At 37.0% G+C, this 22,876-nt stretch overlaps 1 protein-coding gene across 8 annotated transcripts in view; it reads left to right on the top strand.

Moving 5' to 3' along the window:
• The window catches only part of MINPP1 (multiple inositol-polyphosphate phosphatase 1), a 98,705-nt gene that overhangs the window by 5,589 nt on the left and 70,240 nt on the right, over positions 1-22,876 (top strand). For 7 of the 8 annotated variants that reach the window (XM_070363686.1, XM_070363691.1, XM_070363687.1 and 4 more), the window contains exons 3-4: positions 1,946-2,043; positions 9,881-10,014. The exons of the other annotated variant lie outside the window; for it this stretch is intronic. In XM_070363686.1, the coding sequence (XP_070219787.1) occupies positions 1,946-2,043; positions 9,881-10,014 (232 nt within the window). The remainder of the gene's footprint in view (positions 1-1,945; positions 2,044-9,880; positions 10,015-22,876) is intronic. 8 annotated transcript variants of the gene reach the window in all.

Here is a 22,876-nt window from a genome sequence, read left to right as displayed (position 1 = left end):
TTCTAGGAATGATGTCAAACTATGATATTAGTCTGAAATTTGATTTTAATTCAACTTTGTATTTTTTTTATTTAATGCATATAATTCTAGTTCTACATTTATACTTATGTATAGAATTACATTATATAACTACCAGTATCTAGCCATTATTCTGTTAGTGGACATTTAAAATTGTTTAAGATTTTTTTTTAAAAAACTGTTTCTAGTCTCTGAATTGACAAGGATTTTTGTGTTTTGGACTTCTCTGGTGAGTCAGTGGTAAAGAATCTGCCTGTCAATGCAGGAAACATGGGTTTGATCCCTGGGTCGGGAAGATCCCCTGGAGAAGGAAATGGAAACCCACTCTAGTGTTCTTGCCTGGGGAATCCCATGGACAGAAGAGCCTGGTGGGCTATGGTCTGTGGGGTTGCAGAAGAGTAAGACACGGCTTAGCAACTGAAAACAACAACAAATTTGTATTTTACTGATTGGGTGAGAGCAACTTTTTGGAGGCAATATTAGCATAATGGTTAAAATCATGGGTTCTGGAATTGGACTGTTTGCTTTTGATTCTTGACTTTGTTATACTTTTGAATAACTCTCTGATCTTTATACCTCACTAGTTCCTTAATAACTATGTCATGGTTTCTTTCTGTGTAAAACAGAAATAGGAATTGTGCCTGCCTCATAGGATTATTGGAAGGATTGTATTAGATTTATTCATGCAAAGCATTAACACAGTACCTGGCACAGAGAGCTGCTTGAAAATACTTTAGCTATTTAAATACCTTTGTTTTTACATAGAAAGGTGAAGTTGAATGTATTTTTTGTAATTTATTCTTATTTAGAAATGCAGCTGAGTAATTTTTTAAAATTGTGTTATTTCAAAAATATATATGATACATTTTTAGGTCAATACTAGTTAAAAATTATTTACCCCATCATTAAGTTTTACTGGTCAGAGAGGCTGAAGCTAATACAGTCCAGATTCTTTGTATAGGAAATTACTTTTCTACTGAAGTGTTTCTTAGTTTTTAACTCTTTCAAATAATGCAACAGTGAACATCCTTATAGTCTGCTTTATGCACTTGAGAGTTTATAAGATAAACAAATATAGGTAGACTTATTGGATTAAGGAGCATGAATATTTGACATCTTGACATATACTACCAAATTGTTCTCTGAAAGTGTAGAAAAACTTATATCAGCAATATATGAGAATGCTCATTTCCCCTAATTCATCCAATAGTGGATATTATTAGTCATTTTGACTTTTACCAATTCGATTAATGAAAAATGATATCTAGCTTTATTTTGTGTTTCTTTGGTTACTTGTAAGGTTGAACATCCTTTCATATGTTTATTAGTTATTTCACTCCTACTGTGAATTGCCTCTTTATAAACCATGGCCATGTTCTGTTGTTGGATTATTCTGTTTTTTCTCTTTGAATATAGGTACCCTTTATGTGTTATAGATATATTAATTATATATTCTTAACTATTGCTTAACAAAAGGATAAATGCTTTGCCTATTTTGTGTCGAGATCCAGGGAGCCTAGAATGAGTTACCCAAGATAATTAGTGGCAGAGTCAGGTCTCATAGTATGATTTTTCCCTCTTTCTCTCCTTGACCCTTTGTTTCACCTTCCTCCTGACTCCTCACTTAACTCTGCCCTTTTTCTTCTCTCTTTTTTTATATCCTTCTCTGTACTTTCTTCTTAATAGTTATAAAGTAAATTGTTGTGTACTTAAAAGAACTGTTCAATAAATGTCCCTTGTTATTGCTAATTTTCAAGTTGGGGATTAAAACCTTTTATAACTTTATCTCCCCTCTTCCAACCCTCTAAAATTAACAAAATCAAACTATGATTTATGTAGTAAATCCTTGGCATTCTGTAGATATTCAGCCTTTGGAAAACTGCATAAAATAGTAACCCATAAATTTTACTCTTTCTTTTTTCCTCAGATTTAATTCAGGTAGCTTTTTTCACCTGTTCCTTTGACCTGGCAATTAAAGGTGTTAAATCTCCTTGGTGTGATGTTTTTGACATAGATGATGCAAAGGTATGTATTACTTTTGGAGTTTCTTTGCCTTCTTTGCATGGTTTTCATTGTTGTTATTTGAAGCAGCTTTTCAAAAAAGAGTAGGGAACATTAAGTGTCTTGGACTATCTCATAATTTTCTTAACAAAGATTAATTGTTCAGTTAGGACCTATCTGTTTGTAAATAGGTTGTGTTCATAAAACTCTGGCAAACATTCTTCATTGTGATTTGATTTCTAGATCCACCTGTTTAAAAACCTACTTAACCATTATCAAATTTTACTGCTGTAAAGGATTGTAGAGCTCAGTTCAGTTCAGTCACTCAGTCGTGTCTCACTCTTTGCGACCCCACGAATCGCAGCATGCCAGGCCTCCCTGTCCATCACCAACTCCCGGAGTTCACTGAGACTCACGTCCATAGAGTCAGTGATGCCATCCAGCCATCTCATCCTCTGTCGTCCCCTTCTCCTCCTGCCCCCAATCCCACCCAGCATCAGAGTCTTTTCCAATGAGTCAACTCTTCGCATGAGGTGGCCAAAGTACTGGAGTTTCAGCTTTAGCATCTTTCCTTCCAAAGAAATCCCAGGGCTGATCTCCTTCAGAATGGATTGGTTGGATCTCCTTGCAGTCCAAGGGACTCTCAAGAGTCTTCTCCAACACCACAGTTCAAAAGCATCAATTCTTCAGCGCTCAGCCTTCTTCACAGTCCAACTCTCACATCCATACATGACCACAGGAAAAACCATAGCTTTGACTAGCCTGACCTTAGTTGGCAAAGTAATGTCTCTGCTTTTGAATATGCTATCTAGGTTGGTCATAACTTTCCTTCCAAGGAGTAAGCGTCTTTTAATTTCATGGCTGCAGTCACCATCTGCAGTGATTTTGGAGCCCCCCAAAATAAAGTCTAATACTGTTTCCATTGTTCCCCCATCTATTTCCCATGAAGTGATGGGACCAGATGCCATGATCTTCATTTTCTGAATGAAAAACAAAGTTGAAGCCAACTTTTTTACTCTCCACTTTCACTTTCATCAAGAGGCTTTTTCCTCTTCACTTTCTGCCATAAGGGTGGTGTCATCTGCATATCTGAGGTCATTGATATTTCTGCCGGCAATCTTGATTCCAGCTTGTGCTTCTTCCAGCCCAGCATTTCTCATAATGTACTCTGCATATAAGTTAAATAAGCAGGGTGACAATATACAGCCTTGATGTACTCCTTTTCCTATTTTGAACCAGTCTGTTGTCCATGTCCAGTTCTAACTGTTGCTTCTAACTTTTTCAAGAGGCAGGTCAGTGGTGTGGTATTCCTATCTCTTGAAGAATTTTCCATAGTTTATTGTGATCCACACAGTCAAAGGCTTTGGCATAGTCAATAAAGCAGAAAGAGATGTTTTTCTGGAACTCTCTTGCTTTTTCGATGATCCAGCGGATGTTGGCAATTTGATCTGTGGTTCCTCTGCCTTTTCTAAAACCAGCTTGAACATCTGGAAGTTCATGGTTCATGTATTGCTGAAGCCTGGCTTTCAGAATTTTGAGCATTACTTTACTAGCATGTGAGATGAGTGCAATTGTGTGGTAGTTTGAGCATTCTTTGGCATTGCCTTTCTTTGGGATTAGAATGAAAACTGACCTTTTCCAGTCCTGTGGCCACTGCTGAGTTTTCCAAATTTGCTGGCATATTGAGTGCAGCACTTTCACAGTATCATCTTTCAGGATTTGAAATAGCTCAATTGGAATTCCATCACCTCCACTAGCTTTGTTCATAGTGATGCTTTCTAAGGCCCACTTGACTTCACATTCCAGGATGTCTGGCTCTAGGTGAGTGATCACACCATCATGATTATCTGGGTTGTGAAGCTCTTTTTTGTACAGTAGTTCTATATATTCTTGCCACCTCTTCTTAATATCTTCTGCTTCTGTTAGGTCCTTACCATTTCTGTCCTTTATCGAGCCCATCTTTGCATGAAATGTTCCCTTGGTATCTCTAGTTTTCTTGAAGAGATCTCTAGTCTTTCCCATTCTGTTGTTTTCCTCTATTTCTTTGCATTGATCGCTGAGGAAGACTTTCTTATCTCTCCTTGCTATTCTTTGGAACTCTGCATTCAGATGCTTATATCTTTCCCTTTCTCTTTTGCTTTTCGCTTCTCTTCTTTTCACAGCTATTTGTAAGGCCTCCCCAGACAGCCATTTTGCTTTTTTGTATTTCTTTTCCATGGGGATGGTCTTGATCCCTGTCTCCTGTACAGTGTCACGAACCTCATTCCATAGTTGATCAGGCACTCTATCTATCAGATCTAGGCCCTTAAATCTATTTCTCACTTCCACTGTATAATCATAAGGGATTTGATTTAGGTCATACCTGAATGGTCTAGTGGTTTCCCTACTTTCTTCAATTTAAGTCTGAATTTGGTAATAAGGTGTTCATGATCTGAGGCACAGTCAGCTCCTGGTCTTGTTTTTGTTGACTGTATAGAGCTTCTCCATCTTTAGCTGCAAAGAATATAATCAGTCTGATTTCGGTATTGACCATCTGGTGATGTCCATGTGTAGAGTCTTCTCTTGTGTTGTTGGAAGAGGGTGTTTGCTATGACCAGTGCATTTTCTTGGCAAAACTGTCTTAGTCTTTGCCCTGCTTCATTCCATATGCCAAGGCCAAATTTGCCTGTTACTCCAGGTGTTTCTTGACTTCCTACTTTTGCATTCCAGTCCCCTATAATGAAAAGGACATCTTTTTTGGGTGTTAGTTCTAAAAGGTCTTGTAGGTCTTCATAGAACTGTTCAAGTTCAGCTTCTTCACCGTTACTGGTTGGGGCATAGACTTGGATTACTGTGATATTGAATGGTTTGCCTTGGAAACAAAGAGAGATCATTCTGTCGTTTTTGAGATTGCATCCAAGTACTGCATATCGGACTCTTTTGTTGACCATGATGGCTACTCCATTTCTTGTAAGGGATTCCTGCCCACAGTAGTAGATATAATGGTCATCTGAGTTAAATTCACCCATTCCAGTCCATTTTAGTTTGCTGATTGCTAGAATGTCGACGTTTTCTCTTGCCATCTCTTGTTTGACCACTTCCAATTTGCCTTGATTGATGGACCTGGCATTCCAGGTTCCTATGCAATATTGCTCTTTACAGCATCAGACCTTGCTTCTATCACCAGTCACATCCACAACTGGGTGTTGTTTTTGCTTTGGCTCCATCCCTTCATTCTTTCTGGAGTTATTTCTCCACTGATCTCCAGTAGCATATTGGGCACCTACTGACCTGGGGAGTTCCTTTTCAGTATCCTATCATTTTGCCTTTTCATACTGTTCATGGGGTTCTCAAGGCAAGAATATTGAAGTGGTTTGCCATTCCCTTCTCCAGTGGACCACATTCTGTCAGACCTCTCCACAATGACTCGCCTGTCTTGGGTGGCCCCACGGGCATGGCTTAGTTTCATTGAGTTAAACAAGGCTGTGGTCCTAGTGTGATTAGATTTACTGGTTTTCTGTGAGTATGGTTTCAGTGTGTCTGCCCTCTGATGCCCTCTTGCAACACCTACCGTCTTACTTGGGTTTCTCTTACCTTGGACATGGGGTATCTCTTCACAGCTGCTCCAGCAAGGCGCAGCTGCTGCTCCTTACCTTGGACGAGGGGTATCTCCTCAGCACCAGCCCTCCTGACCTTGAACGTGGAATAGCTCCTCTAGGCCCTCCTGCGCCCGCTAATATAATCCAAATTCTTCTTTTTATAGGGTGAATGTATTTCCAAAGTTCAGAGAGGATGAATGGATTTCCAATACCTATTCTTTTATGAAATTTTCATAATATATTAAGTTCTGTGCTCTACCTGGTGATGGCAGTAATTCATCTACAGTTTCTGCCCGCGTAATTGGTATTCCCTTTCTTTCCGCTTCATTCATATGGGTTCTTTGTAGAGGCCAAACTATTTTTGGAGCTGTTCCAATGTGTATTTCTATCTTTAGGCTTCTTCCCATATCTTTTTTTTTCTCATTTTGTACTTTCTTTTTTTAAATGATTATTTTCTTAAGTCTTTAGAATTCATGATACTATATTTAATTATAGTTTTCATTTGCTCTGTAGAATTTCTAGGGTGAGTGGGCTTTTTTTCTGGCTGTTTTATCTGTGTAGCTGTCTTGTTTTTAATTTGTATGTTTGTGTAGACACCAGCACCTTTTTAATTACTCATCTTTGCAATGAGTTCAGCTTTTACTTCTCAAGTGGCCAATAGGGATGAGCCTATTGGTTCAGAGATAAATAGTGTTCCTTACAATTTAGAGTTTTTCTCTGAGATTCTTTGCAGTACACTTCATGTAGAGATGGATGGTCAGTATGTTTCCTGTAATGGTGTTATACTCTGTCCAGGGAGGCTCCTGTTAGACTTCATTGTTTTGAGCAAGGATTGCTGGATTTACTTCCACAAGTGTACCGTGTGCTTTGAGGATCTGTCTTCTGCTGGTTTTATCTGAGATGTTGTGTTTGATTTTTACTGCATTTGGCAGTCCGTCCTCATTTATGGTGGTGGCTCAGGATTTCTAATTTCTTTGAAAGGAACATTTGCCTTTCTCTTTCTGATTCTTGTTTTTTAGAGTGATTTCTGAGAGAAGAGAGCAGATATATCTGTATATTTTCTAGTTAAGAGCACGTTCAGTTTTTCATTATAAAATATGTTTGGCATAGTCACCAGTAGTTATCCTTACCAAGTTAAGAAAATTTCTGTTTCTTGTCTACTAAAACTTTCTATTTGTTTATTGTTTTTAAAATTAAGAATGTGCTGGATTTCTGGCATCTAGGAAGATGATTATTTTTTCTTCTTTAATCTTCTAGCATAGTTAATTACATTAGTACATTTTCTAGTATTGAATTGTGATTTTTTCGTAAGATAGATTCTTTTATTGACTGATTTTTCTCCTAGTTAATATTATATTTCTTGTTTCTTCATGTATTTCTAGTAATTTATTAGATAATGGACACTGTGAATGTTACGGTGTTGAATACCTGGATTTTGTCTTTTAAGTGTTGAATTTTGTTTTATTCTGCAGTTAAGTTACTTGTGGATCAGTTTGATCCTTTTGAAGCTTTATTCTCCTGAGTTTCAAGTTCTAGACCTGACCTTACAAAACTCAGACACAAGACTTTACTTATACACGTCTTTACTGTTAAAGTATGACCCTTTGGCGTCCAGATTGAAATCCTGGATCTCTTGGTATCTGTGGAGCTCTCTACTTAAGCTGCTTGGAACGTGAATATCTCCTAGCCTTGTGCTAGCTCTGCAGTTGATCAGCTTACAAATCCCATAACATTTGCAACATAATCAAGGGGATTCCCCCCTGCCACTTCCATGATTTTTGGAGTTCTTTTTCTGTGTAGCTTCTTCCTCTCTTCTCTAACCTTCTAATTCCAGTCACTTCAGACTTACTAAACTCTGAGTACTGACTTCTTGACTCAGCAAGACTGCTGCATTCTGCCTGACATTCTTTTCCCTGTGTCAGTTTCAGAGTGCCTCTTCTTTTTCATTTCTGATACTATTTTTGTTTCATTTCTTGAAAAGATTTGGCAAAACTTTGTCTAATTCTTTTTATTTTAATTAAAAAATTTTTTACTTTTTCCTTTTGTTAACTTTTTTATTTAATTACCTCTTTAGCAACCCACTCCAGTATTCTTGCCTGGAGAATCCCATGGACAGAGGAGCTTTGTAGGCTACAGTCCATGGGGTAGTAAAGAGTTGGACACGACTGAGCGACTTCACTTTCACTTTTAGTATTTGTTGAGTTTTGTTTTTAGTACATGGCACTGGCCTGTCCTTGCTCTTGATTTTAAACTTACAGCTAGCACTTAATTTCTCTAGGGACTTTTCTGGGAAGAATGGCTCATATCGGCCACATGGTCTTCTCTTGTACCTCTTTTGGATTGCAACTTTTTATCCTCCACTTTTGGTGTTAGATCAAATGATACATGAATACAAGTTTTAACATTCAGATAAAGGCCACCTTAATCACCAACTCCAAGTTAAGAGGTCTCCACAGAAAATCTATCGTTCTTGTCAGTTTAATGTGTATTTTTCAATCTTTTAATGTATGTATTTTGGTAGTAAACGGTATTGTACTGTATTTATTCTACTTTTTTTCTTTAACAAATGTCTTTTACAAAAATACAGAAATTCACAAAACAATTGGCATTTATTGAATACTGTCTGTGTGCTAAGGGCATTTTTGAGGACTTGGCACAATTCTGAGGAGGTGCTGGAACTCTCAGCAGATAATGAAGTAAATCTCAACTAAATTATGGAATGTGTCCAAGATTTCAAAACTGAAAAGAGATCCAGCATTTTTAATAGATCTGTAAAAGGCATAAGGCTCCAAACATTGAAAATAACTGCATAAATTATAGCTTTCAATTACTTCTTAGGAAAATGAAAAAAAAAGATTAATATATTCCACTACTAGTCCACACTTAAGATGTCAGCAGGCCTGGTCTCCTCTGAGAGCTGTAAGAGAAGGATCTGTTCCAGACCTTTTTCACTGGCTCACATATGATCTTCTATACGTATCTGTGTCCCATCCTTCCCCCCATCTTGCTCTTCTCTCCTTACCAACAATAGTTAAACAACATACACTGGGCTACATAAAAAAAACCCAGTAGAGTAAGAATACTCTGGCCATGACAGGTTCAGAAATGCCTGATATTGCCCCATCACACTAAAATGGGCTTCCCCGGTGGCTCAGGGGTAAAGAATCCACCTGCCAGTGCAGGAGCTACAGGAGACACAGGTTTGATTCCTAGGTCGAAAAGATCCCCTGAAAGACGAAATGGCATCTCCAGTATTCTTGCTGAGATAATCCCATGGACAGAGGAGCTTGGTGGGCTACAGTCCATAGGGTCACAAAGAGTTGGACATGACTGAGCAACTGAGCATGCTTGCACACTTTAACAGTAGTTGGTGGTCTGATCTATTGCTTGCGGTGAGGCCAACAAGTATTTATTATTCTTAACCAGCTGTTCTCATTCAGCATTATGTCTTGGAGATCTTTCCATATCAGTTCATGTAGATCTATAAATAATCTCATAGTATCCATAGTATGTGTATATTCTAGTTTAATTATCTACCTCTTAATGAAGTTTAGGTATTTCCAGAATTTTTTTTTTTTGGTTCCTATAAGCATTGCTATTCTAAGATATTCTTGTACATTGTCTCTCATGTTCCTCTGTGATTATTATAATAAATGGAATTAATAGGTCTTAGAGATGTGTGTCTTTTGTCAGTTTGTCCTTTAGAATGTTTTAATATATTAATTCATTCCTTCTAGTACCAATTTCCCATAGTCTTGGTCTACTTTTATTGCTGTTCTTATTACTGTTTTTGGTTGCTTGAACCAAAGTAACTCATTTTCTATCTGGTTTCTACCTTCCTAAAATTCTTTAAAATTCCTGACTCACTGTGAGCAACTTTCTGTGCTATAATGAATATTTTTCTATTTATGTTTTCTTTTTTCTGTTTCTATCTTTGCTATGATCTTAATATAATTTTAGAAGAGAAGGGAGGCATGCACCTGTCTTTATCCCACTCTTCTGAACTGTCAAGGATGCTGGGATTGTTGGCTGTGAATACTGCTGACTTGCTCTTTCATGTCAGTCTCTACATTCCCATTCAGGTTTGTGTCTCAGTGTAAATCTCTGGGTCTCACCCTTAAATACTTGAAATGTAAATAAAAACTTTGTAACTGCTAAGATTCTCCTGTACTTTGTGTAGAATAGTGATTAAACAATGTAACCTTTTCTGAGAGATCATTATTAAATCAGAAAATCTGTTATATTAATAAAAATGTAATGATGTTTGAAATTTTTATTTTTAGGTTTTAGAATATTTAAATGATCTGAAACAATATTGGAAAAGAGGATATGGGTATTCTATTAACAGTCGATCCAGCTGCACCCTGTTTCAGGATATCTTTCAGCACTTGGACAAAGCAGTTAAACAGAAACAACGGTAAAAACTTTTAAAAACTTTTTAAAACAGGATTAAAGCCAAATTAAGCTTCTGGAAAATGTTTTATGATGGGTGATTTTTAAAAATAGATTTTGCTTTTATGTTTTTAAAAAATAATTATACTTAACAAAAAATTAGATGACCTATGTAAGTTATAAAGCATGTACACCCTCCATTCAACCCAAGAACTGGAGCATTAGTGATTGCATTTGTCTATTTATGTATTTCTCCATGATTTCATTTTCCACTCTCCCCTGGCCCTGTTTACTTCCTATCCCCTTTGCAGACTATTCCCCATTTGGTTCATACTATTCCTTAGTCTCCGTAAAATTTTTTTTATTATGAATGTATCTGTGCCCAAATGACATGCTTAGTTTTGCTTAGAGACATATGCTTACTGTGTTTTGGGATTGTTTCTTTCCCCCTCCAACATTACATTTATAATATTTATCATGTTGTTACATATACTATAGTTTATTCATTTTTACTAGAGTACAGTATTCAGTGATGTTCAATATTCAGTAAGTAAATACCATAGTTTATATCATCTTGTCACTGAGCGTTTGGGTAGTTTCTAATTTTTGCCATATTTTAAATAGTGAAATTGTACATGATTTCTGATATGAATTTTTCTAAATTTTTATTTTAAATGAGAGTTTCTCATCAAAAAGTCTTTTTAACATTCATACTTCTCAAAGTTTAAAAATACTTTTCATAATTTGAACCTTTGATAGAATCTAAACTGTTTGACAAATATGACTCCATGAAAGCTTATATATTCATAGTTGGAAATGAAAATCTTGTAGTAAAAGATTGTGACAGAAAGACTGAAGATGATACATTTGATTGAGTTTGTGGTATTAAGTTTTATATACATATAGAGAGAAATTGTGTGTGTGTGTGTGTGTGTGTGTGTGTGTGTGTGGATGACTTTAGTTGGTGAACTTTCTGTGGATTAGATGGGAGTTAGGGAAGAAAACCAGATTTAGTACACGTGGTTCCTAATTCATGATTTATGATGATGGTTTGACTTAAAAGTTTTTGACTTTATGATGGTGCAAAAATGATACACATTCAGTAGAAGCTATACTTTTCCCAGGCTAGCTCTCTGCAGTGTGATACGCTCATACTGCTGGGCATCGGCAGTCTGCTGCAGCTCTCAGTCAGCTGCAACTCTCAGTCAGTAACTCAGTCACAAGCAAAACACTGCCAATATTCTTAAAACCATTTTAGACCCACACAGCCATGCTGTGTTTCACTTTCAGTACAGTGTTTAATGTGAGATATTCAGCACTTTATTATAAAGTAGGCTTTGTCTTAGGTGATTCTGCTCAACTGTAGGCTAATGTTAGCATTTTGAACACATTTAAAGTAGGGTAGATTTGAGGAGACTCCAGGAAATAGCAGGACAGGGAAGCCTGGCTTGCTGCAGTTCATGGGGTCACAAAGAGTCAGACACGACTAAACAATTGTACAACAAAAGGTAAGCTGTGATGTTTGGTAGGTTTCTGACTGGATGTTTTCAGTTTAATGAAGTGTTTATTGAGATGTAACCCCATCATAAGTGGAGAAAGAGCTGTACTTAGTTTCTGCTACCAAACACTTTTTTGGTAGCAGAAACAAAATAGTCAAGGCAAGTTCCCTCTTTGAGATAGGTATTAATTTCTTTCCTACTTGGTTTTATGAATGTTTTAAAACCCTTAAACTTTATGAGATAACAGACCTTTGCTGTTTTTTCATTGTTTAAGGTTTATCTCATTGATGAATGTGAGGTATGGAAAACTTAAAATTGTGTCTGAAAGATTCTAAATAACTTCTGCAAAATTTGCTGTTACAACTTGTTACCAGATTCAAAGCTTAAATAAGATATTTATTGTTGGTATTTTAAAAATGAGCATTTCTGTACACTAAAAACTACAGAGCATTACAGAGAGAAATTAAAGATAACCCAAATAAATCCAGAGATATACTATCTTTATAGATTGGAAGATTCAGATTGATCATCTGTAGACTGACTACAATCCCTGTCATAATTGCAGTGGATCTCTTTGTAGAAATTGAGAAGCTTATTCTAAAATCTATACAGAAATGCAGAGGCTCTAGAAGAGCTAAAACAATTTTGAAAAAGCAAAAGGACTTAATAAATACCTGACTTTAAAACTTATTATAAAATTATAGCCATAAACAGATGGATCAATATAATCAAGTCAAGAAGTAAATTCTGATATATATGGTCAGTTTTTTGCATAGATGCCAAGGTAATGTGTTGGCGTCCTTTCAGCAAATGGTGCTGAAACAGTTGGAAACCCATATGTTAAAAAAATGACACTCAGACCCTTCCCCACACGATACAGAAAAATAGATTATAGACTTGTATAAAATCTAGAATTAGAAAACTTCTAGAAGAAAATGTAGGATCAAGCAGCAAGGATATATTGTGCAGCACAGGAAAACATAGCCATTATTTTGTAATAATTTAGAGTATAATCTTTAAAACTATTGAATCACTGTTATACACTTGAAACTAATATAGTTGTACTACAGTTTTTAAAGAGAAACAAACAAAATGTAGGATCAATGACCTGGATTTAAAAGCTAAAACTATGAAACTTTTAGAAGAAAACATAGTAGTAGGTCTTCACCATCTTGGATTAGGCAATGACTTCTTAGATACAGAAACATGCATAATCCATTTAAAAAAAATAGAAATGAACTTCATCAAAATTAAAAATCTTTGTGCTTCAAAAAGAAAAGCACTATTTGGAAACTGAGAAGACAAGCAACAGACTTGGAGAAAATAGTTGCAAACCATATATATGTGATTAAGGATTTGAGTCCAAAATATATTTAAAAAGTTACATCTCACTGATAAGGTGACACATAATCCAGTTTTGAAAAGGGGCAAAAATTTGAACAGATACTTTACTAAAGAAAGATCTGTGGATGGGAAATAAGCATGTGAAAAGATACTAATAAACTATCTGATAATATCGTTAGATATTAAAATCACAGTGCTGCTGCTGCTAAGTTGCTTCAGTCGTGTCCGATTCAGTGCGACCCCGTAGATGGCAGCCCAACAGGCTCCCCCTTCCCTGGGATTCTCCAGGCAAGAACACTGGAGTGGGTTGCCATTTCCTTCTCCGATGTGTGAAAGTGAAAAGTGAAAGTGAAGTCGCTCAGTCATGTCCGACTCTTAGCAACCCCGTGGACTGCAGTCTGTCAGGCTCCTCCGTCCATGGGAGTTTCCAGACAAGAGTACTGGAGTGGGTTGCCATTGCTTTCTCCAAAATCACAATGAAATACTGCTTATACCCCTAAGTTGGCTGTAAAATAAGAGAAAAAAATATATATGTTGGTCTCTGCCCCGGGTTCTTGACATTGGGCTCCTGAAACCATTGTACTGTCTCGGGTGGTAAGAGTGTCTTTTGTTCTGAGATGACTGGATGGCTCCAGGATAATGGTTGTTCACTGGAAATAACAAGCCATAATTAGAAGCTTGGACTTTCAGCCTCATCCTCCCGCTGCCCCCAATCACCACCACCATTCCCCACAGTTCTCTTGAGAAGGGAGAAGGGCTGGAAATGGAGTTAATGATCAGTCATGCCTGCGAGGTTCACGGGACTTCTGTGGTGGTGAACAAGTAGAACAGTTAAGAAAGAGACATGTCTGGAAAGGACATGGAAGCTCTGTGCCCCTTCCCACTTACCTTTCCCTGTACTCCTTTTCCATCTGGATGTTCATCTGTGTCTTTTATGATACCCTTTTATAGTAAACTGGTAAGTGCAAATTAGTATTTTCCTGACTTTGTGAGCCAGTCTAGCAAATTAAACCTAAGGGGATCATGAGAGCCTTCTGTCTGTGGCCATATTGGATAGAAGTTGTGGGTGACCTAGGTGAAGACCTGCTACTTACAGTTGGCACCTGAAGTAGGGGCAGTCTCGTGGGACTGAGCCCTTAGCCTGTGGGAGATAATGCGTAGAACAGCCACCTGGTGTCACAGAGTGTTGCCTAGTGTGGGAAAAACCCTGCACATATGGTAACCAGAGGGGTCAGAAACATTAGGAATGTGAGAGGAAATGAGAAACATAGGAGGAAAGGACTAGAAGTATTTTTCCTATTCACTGGCTAAAATAAGAAAAAAATTTTTAATTTTTCTTAAGTGTTGGTAAGGTGTGAAGCAATTGGAAACCTTATGCATTTTTGGTGGGAAAGTAAAATTGTTTAAAAAGAATCTTTTTAAACATATACCTTGTATGCGATTTATATTAAAATGAAATTCCAGGTTTAGTTTATTTTGTTATGCTTTGCTTATCTTACCCACAAGTGAAGTACAGCGGGGAAAAAATTGCAATGGACTGACTATTCCATTATGTTAGGTAATAGCTAGTTGTGTTTTTTTATCTACTCAGAAGCTAATGAGACTAATTTTCATGTCATGGATGTCTTGTTGAATGGGATGCGGTAGTATGGAAGCCATGGGATGTAGTAGGCAGATGCTTAGATTTGGTTTTGAGTCCTGGTTCTACTCTATTGATGCTGCAGATTCCTCACTTTTGAAAAGGGGAATTATTGTCCTGACTCACAGGATTGTTAATCAAGTGAGATAATTTCTAATAAAACACTTAGTATAATGTAGGATACAGATATGGTATTGTTACTGTATGTGAGAGCTCTCTGGTCAAACATGTCCTTAATGTCTTTGTCAGACATTCACATACCTTTCCTCTCCCTGCTGCCATGATTCAAATATTAGAAACAGATACTTTCTAGTAGTTAACCTCTTCCAATTTTCATGTTCCTGAGCTCATTCCTTAAATTAAATCCCTTTCCATCAGCAGGATAGAGAACATTTTTACTCCTTTTGGAGGATTACTCTAGTATTAGTGAATTGAAAAGAAGATTCATTCAACAGTATTTTAAACATCTACTGTGATATATGTCAGGCAGTATCATATGAGCTGGACAGAGTCATTGTACTTGTGACTCTTAACAATATAGAGAAAATAGAAATGTATAAAAAAGCCATGGGTTGTGATATAACTATTTATGTAAGATTGTAAAACAGTATGGTTATTCCCTTGTGGTCCAGTTAGGAAATAATCTGCCTGCAATGTAGGAGACTGGGTAAAACAGTAGTAAAGTTAAAGGAAGGAGAACTTGACCTTGTAAGACAAATTTTCTTTGGCCACTGCCTCCTTTTCTAGCTAAGGAAAGAAAGTTAGCACTTATTGTGAAGAAACGGGCAGATACTTTGCAGCCTGGTTTTCTCTATACTAAAAGACTGATTAGGGATTTTTAAATTTGTTTAACTGCATCAAGATGAAATCTTAAACAGGTAAAGGGAAAAATTGAATTTAGAGACTTCTGTCAGATTGCTTTCCAGAAAACAGGGTGATACTAACCAATTTTATTAGCAGTGCCAAAATTTAGGATACTTCTCAAGAAAACCAATATATGCTCAGTACAGAGAGAATAATAGGTTTAAAAACCCCAAAACTAATAGACTATTTTTTAGAACACTTTTAGGTTTACAACAAAAATGGGTGGAAATACAAAGTTCCCATGTTCTATCCCTTCCCTCACAGACATAGCCTTCTCCACTACTAATATCACACACCAGTGTGGTATCATAATAATATTTTAACAGAATATTTTATATTTGTATTTTTTATGAACTGTTCTATCAAAATATTATTTTACTTAATGACTTTTTTGTATTTGCATTTAGAGTTTATACTGAGTGTGTTTATATATGTATTTGTATATATATATACAGAAACAATATTTATCCTTGATATTATCTGAAGAAATGTCTTCACTCATTTCTACAGTTCTGAGGCTATTTTTGCTTTCTCCATCCCTCCTCCACCCCGTATTGAGATAGTACTATGTACACAGGTTGTGATTTTTTTTGTTATATTTTTATAGTAATGTTAAGTCAAAGGTATTCTTCAATGTTTCTGAATACTTTTCAACATAATTCTTATAGTGTGATTTTACTTCACAGAAAACATTGGAGATTGTAAATAATGTTAATTGATAAGTATCAACATTTTGGTTAAATATAACCAGTCCTCCAGATCCATGGTCCTTGACACTTATTAGGATCTTGACCTTATTTTCCTTCTTAAACCATCACTACAGTCATGGGATTAAAGTTAAAACCAGTAACTTTAGTATTTAAGCAAATTTAAACAGCTGTTGCTGTTTAAAGAGCTGTGGTTAGAAAAGCAGGTTAAACTTACTGAATAAGTAAGATTTATCTGTATTTTATTCTACTTTCCCATTCCCCATTGTCTGTTAGTATATTTTTATTTTTAATTGAGATTCAGTAAGTCACTTCCTAGTTTTTCAAAGAAAGGTTTATATTCCGAACTGTATAATTGCTTACCTCATGAGATCTTCCATTTTGTCAGGGATACTCTCAGATACGAGAATTAATTATTGTAAATATGTGTTACAGTGAATTAATTCTTGTAAATATGTATTACAGCGAATTAATTCTTGTAAATATATGTTACAGTCATTAAATAGCTCTCATTAATCTTTTTTGAACCTTTGCATTCACTGTTGAATAAGGGTTTGACTTTTGAAGATTGTGTAGTTCCCTGTGTTAACCTAAGATGGCAGTATTGAAATGAAAGTATAGTGGCACCAAGCGATTACTTAGCCCATTGTAACCAGGGAGCTTTGTCTTTTGAAGTTCTTAGAAGTGTACGCAGATTCTAAATTCTCAGAACTTGTTACTGTTGCGAAGTTCTTGTTCCATGAGTTTAACTAGGTAGCACAGACTCTTCTAGTGCTAGTTGTTGAAAGATACTGGCTAAAATAAGGTAAAAGTTAATATAACTAGCCTGGCTATACTTTGAATTCAAATTCAACTGTCCATTTGTCTTTTGGAAAGACATGTTTTGACTTTCAGTGGACTGTAGGTCTGTGATGGCTAGAACTTTATTTCCCTGGTCTGTCCTCAGTGTCTAGAACACGCCTGCGATGCAGTTGGTGCTTAGTGTATAATGAAGGAATATCCACAGTTTATAGTCATTTATCCTCCTAGGCATCTAAGCCGCAATCCTGTGTATTATTCTTGCCTCTCTCTCCCTCACCTTCTACATCTACTCACCATAATGTGGTATTTTGTTGTTGTTGTTTTTTCTTCACATCAGGTTCTTTTACTTTTCTTCACCCCCACTGCTTCCACCTCAACTCAAACTAATATTGTCTCTCTTTTTGATTCTAGCAGTTACCTCCTAAGTGCTTCCCTGATTTTAGTTTTACTTCTACTCAGATTCAATACAGCTAATTATGTAGGCAATGGAAGGTATATCCAAAGATGAAGACATTTAAATTATTGTCTCAAGGCACTCATGTCCTATTTTGGAGCATATCTAACAGCACTAAAACGGGTAAAAAACAATACTGAAGAAGAATTGATTTGAACCGTTGGGGGTTGGTAAAGCCTTTATGGGAGCAGGAGTCTTTGAGGTTGGTCATATCAACCCTTAACACTTAATTTTATGAAGTATAATTGATATGAAATAAACAGCACATATTTAAAGTACACAACTTGATAAGTTTTTATACAGCCATGAAACTATCCCCATAATCAAGATAATGAACTATCCATTGCATGCAAAAATGTCTTTGTGACTCTTTCTAAGATAGTTCCCACCCCTCATTCCCAGGCTGATCCACTGATCTGCTTTCTGTCACTATAGATTATTTTGTATTTTCTAGAATTTTATATGAGGGAACCTTATAGGATGTATGTGTACATTTTTTAGGGGTTTGGCTTCTTTTCATGTAGCATAATGGTTATAAGATTCATTTGATTCATTTTGAGTATCAGTCAAATGACTCAGACATTTGACATCAGTCAAATGAATGAGACAATAAATTATTAATAATTTAATAATTCCATTTCATTTAGTATTTTACTTGTTGTTCAGTCGCTCAGTCATGTCTGACTCTTTGCAACTCTATGACCTGCAGCATGCCAGGCTTCCCTGTCCTTCACTGTCTCCTGGAGTTTGCTCACACTCATTTCCATTGAGTTGATGATGCCATCCAGCCATCTCATCCTCTGTCGCCTCCTTCTGTTCCTGCCCTCAATCTTTCCCAGCATCAAGGTCTTTTCCACTGAGTCAGTTCTTCGCATCAGGTGGCCAGCTTCAACATCAGTCCTTCCAGTGAATATTCAGGACTGATTTCCTTTAGGACTGACTGGTTTGATTTCCATGCTGTCCAAGGGACTGTCAACAGCCTTCTCCAGCACCACAGTTTGAAAGCATCAGTTCTTGGGTGCTCAGCCTTCTTTGTCATCCAGCTCTCACATCCACACATGACTACTGAGAAAACCATAGTTTTGACTATACAGAGTTTTGTCAGCAAAGTGATGTCTCTGCTAGGTTTATCATAGCTTTTCTTCCAAGGAACATGCATCTTTTAAGTATTTTACTTGGTGTTCCATTATATGGATATAATGGATTTGTTTATCCAATTTGTTTATCCATTCTCTTTATGGTAGGCATTTGGGTCATTTACAGTTTGAGGCTACTACAAATAAGGCTGCTGTGAACATTTGTGGTCTTTGTATGAACATATGCTTTCAGTTCTTTTGGATAATTAATGCACTGGAAGGACTGATGCTGAAGCTGGAGCTTTAGTACTTTGGCCACCTGATGCAAAGAGCTGACTCTTTGGAAAAGACCCTGATGCTGGGAAAGATTGAGGGCAGGAGGAGAAGGGGATGACAGAAGACGAGATGGTTGGATGGCATCACCAGCTCAATGGACATGAGTTTGAGCAAACAACAGGAGATAGTGAAGGACCAGGAAGCCTGGTGAGTCGGACAGGTCTGAATGACTGAAAACAACAACAAAACCCAGAGATGGAATAGCTGAGTCATATGTAGGTGCATGTTTAACTTCTTTAGAAACTGCCAAACTCTCCCCACCGGTGTGTGAGTTACAGTTATTCTATTTCCTGGCCAACACTTGGTATGGTAGGTATTTAATACTTTTAATTTTAGCCATTCTCATGGGTGTGTTGGAGCACTTCATTGTAGTTTTAGTTTCATTTCCCTAAAAATTAGTGTTGTAGGACGGATGGAATGAAAAATGCCAACCAAACTGAGAAGTCATCTTGAAAGTGAAACAAAAGGAGGGCAGCTTCATGTAATCAGTGGATCGATTTATTATAGAATAACTTACAAGGTGGGATCAGGATCAGGCAGACAATGATCTGGAAGCATTCACAGCTGTACTTGGCACTGCTAATTGGGCATTGGGACAGTTTTACAGTTAACCTAGGATATGAGGGTACAGGCTTGGATATAGGATGCATATTTCTAAGTCAAGACTAACAGACAGGGTAACTAGTCTCCTGGACACTGGAAATATATCAGTGGAAGTTTTTATTGTTTGGGGACTAACAGAGCATTGAGGCCACCTGGTCATCATGATTATTAAACAATATCTTAAATGACAAAACCCTCAGTGGCAGAGAAGTGATTCAGTCAGTCAATCAATTCAGTCACTCAGTCGTGTCTGACTCTTTGTGACCCCACGAACCAAGCATACCAGGCCTCCCTGTCCATCACCAACTCCCGGAGTCCACCCAAACCCATGTCCATTTAGTCGGTGATGACATCCAACCATCTCATCCTCTGTCATCCCCTTCTCCTCTTGCCCTCAATCTTTCCCAGCATCAGGGTCTTTTCAAATGAGTCAGCTCTTTGCATCAGGTGGCCAAAGTATTGGAGTTTCAGCTTCACCATCAGTCCTTCCAATGAACACCCAGGACTGATCTCCTTTAGGATGGACTGGTTGGATCTCCTTGCAGTCCAAGGGATTCTCAAGAGTCTTCTCCAACACCACAGTTCAACAGCATCAATTCTTCTGCACTCAGCTTTCTTTATAGTCCAACTCTCACATCGATACATGATCACTGGAAAAACCATAGCCTTGACTAGATGGACCTTTGTTGACAAAGGCCAACAAAGTAATGTCTCTGCTTTTTAATATGCTGTCTAGATTGGTCATAACTTTCCTTCCAAGGAGTAAGCGTCTTTTAATTTCATGGCGGCAGTCACCATCTGCAGTGATTTTGGAGCCCAGAAAAATAAAAGTCAGCCACTGTTTCCCCATCTATTTGCCATGAAGTGATGGGACCAGAGGCCATGATCTTAGTTTTCTGAATGTTGAGCTTTAAGCCAGCTTTTTCACTCTCCTTTTTCACTTTCATCAAAAGGCTCTTTAGTTCTTCACTTTCTGCCATAAGGGTGGTGTCATCTGCATATCTGAGGTTACTGATATTTCTCCCGGCAGTCTTGATTCCAGCTTGTGCTTCGTCCAGCTCAGCTTTTCTCATGATGTACTCTGCATAGAAGTTAAATAAGCAGGGTAACAATATACAGCCTTGACGTACTCCTTTTCCTATTTGGAACCAGTCTGTTGTTCCATGTCCAGTTGATATTGTTGCTTCCTGACCTGCATACAGGTTTCTCAAGAAGCAGGTCAGGTGGTCTGGTATTCCCATCTCTTTCAGAATTTCCCACAGTTTATTGTGATCCACACAGTCAAAGGCTTTGGCATAGTCAATGAAGCAGAAATAGATGTTTTTCTGGAACTTTCTTGCGTTTTTCAATGATCCAGCGGATGTTGGCAATTTGGTCTCTGGTTCCCCTGCCTTTTCTAAAACCAGCTTGAACATCTGGAAGTTCACGGTTCACATACTGTTGAAGCCTAGCTTGGAGAATTTTGAGCATTACTTTACTAGCGTGTGAGATGAGTGCAATTGTACAGTAGTTTGAGCATTCTTTGGCATTGCCTTTCTTTGGGATTGGAATGAAAACTGACCTTTTCCAATCCTGTGGCTACTGCTGAGTTTTCCGAATTTGCTGGCATATTGAGTGTAGCACTTTCACAGCATCATCTTTGAGGATATGAAACAGCTCAACTGGAATTCCATCACCTCCACTAGCTTTGTTCATAGTGATGCTTCCTAAGGCCCACTTGACTTCACATTCCAGGATGTCTGGCTCTCAGTGAGTGACCATACCATCATGATTATCTGAGAAGTGATTCAGTACTACACATTACAGCCCTGGCAGAGACAGGAAAAACTGTTAAGAGCTCAAGATAATACCAGTTATGCTAACAGCCATACAACTAGTGATACTGAACTTATTTACCATCCATGTGTTTACTTTGGTTAAGTGTCTGTTCAAATCTTTTGCCATTTTTTAACTGGGTTATTTATCATTTTTATTATTGTTGCTTTAAGAGTTCTTTAATGTATACTCTAGATACAGAGTCTTTCTCATATTTATACTTTACAAGTATATTCTCCTAAACTGTGGTTTGCCTTTTTTGTTTTTATAATAATGTCTTTTATGGGCTAACTTTGCAACACTTTTGAGTCAGTTCCTCCTGAGCATCTGTTTGGTACCCTGTATATTTTGAGATTTTCCTATAATGGCTTGTGTGAACACAAACTATTCATGGCCTTGTGTTAGCTTTGGGGATTCTTTCCAATTCTTTGTGTTCAGTACTTTTTGCCTGGATTTGTATAGTTTTCTCACAGGCAGTGATTTGATCAGTACTAGCTGAAATCTTGAGAGGAGTCACTGCACATCTCTCTTCTCTGGTATCCTAGCCTGTAAATTCTACTCAGTTGGGCCTCCATGAATTTCCAGTTCTATCTCATCTTCTCAGGAAGATTGACATAACTCTGTTTGGGTTCCCGTGCCCTGTGCTGCAGCCTGGAAACTAGGCAGTTAACATGGGGGAGCTGTGGGGATTTGCCTCCCCTCGCTCTTATTCTCACTATTGTTGAATATCTGGAAACTGCCTTTTCATATCTTTTGTTTGGCTTTATAGTAGTTTAAGGCAGGAAGATAAATCCAGTCCCTGTTACTACATCTTGGATGAAAGCCAAAGTTATTTCTATGTATTTTTCTTGAGAAAAAACTTTACACTTGAATCATTTCATTCTATATTTGTGTTAAAATGTCAAATTTGATACTTTTCCAAATGACACATTGGAGCTGATGCTTCAGATGTAAAATAGGATTAAATTATTTTTCCTTGTAATTTTCTTCCCAAAGCATCTCATATCTCTGGCAGTTCATGTTGCTTATTTGTGCACTTACATAATTGTGGGAATTACACGAGTCTAAAGCTCTATTTGATATTCTCAGATCATGTTTAAAAATACACTTTGTGTAACATTAGTTGAGTGTGAAACATGAACTAAGAGCTTAGAAAAACCTAAGCTGAGTACATTTAGGAGAAAACATGCAATTATTAGTTGTTTTTCTGGTTGAACTTTTTCCTGGATGTTTAATCTACTTTGAACACATGCATACATGCATAGTCATCAAACCTCATTCAACAACATAATTTTAGAGTTCAACTTAACTTTCCTTTTTAATGGAAGATTTGATAAAAATCTCCTTACCAACTTAAGTAAGTAAAAAGAGGGCTGAAATTTGGAGAAGTGCATTCTTACTTGCTAGATAACATTAGGTAATTCACTTGTCCTTTCCCTATTTCTTAAATGAGAAGTCATGACCAGATTTCAACCCTAAAATATTAGAATTCCAACTGTGTATTTCTACATATAATTCATTTAAGTTATTCATTTGTTTTCCTGTATTTGTATTGATAGTTTACATTTTCTAGGGTTTTTAATTTTTTAAAGCTAAAATGAATCTCTCTTAAAAGTGGTTTTGTCACTTTTTGGAAAATGTGTTATCTCAAATTTAATGCATTTTTATCAGAGGGATAGGGCAGAATTAAAGGTACATTAGATGCCTTTTTGTTCTGTTTTTTTTTTTTTTGAGACTTTGTGCTGCAAG

This window comes from Bos mutus, chromosome 26, assembly GCF_027580195.1.
Source record: "Bos mutus isolate GX-2022 chromosome 26, NWIPB_WYAK_1.1, whole genome shotgun sequence".
NCBI lineage: Eukaryota > Metazoa > Chordata > Mammalia > Artiodactyla > Bovidae > Bos > Bos mutus.
The sequence above is the reverse complement of the archived record's forward strand: the minus strand, read 5'-3'. Positions and strand labels throughout refer to the sequence as shown.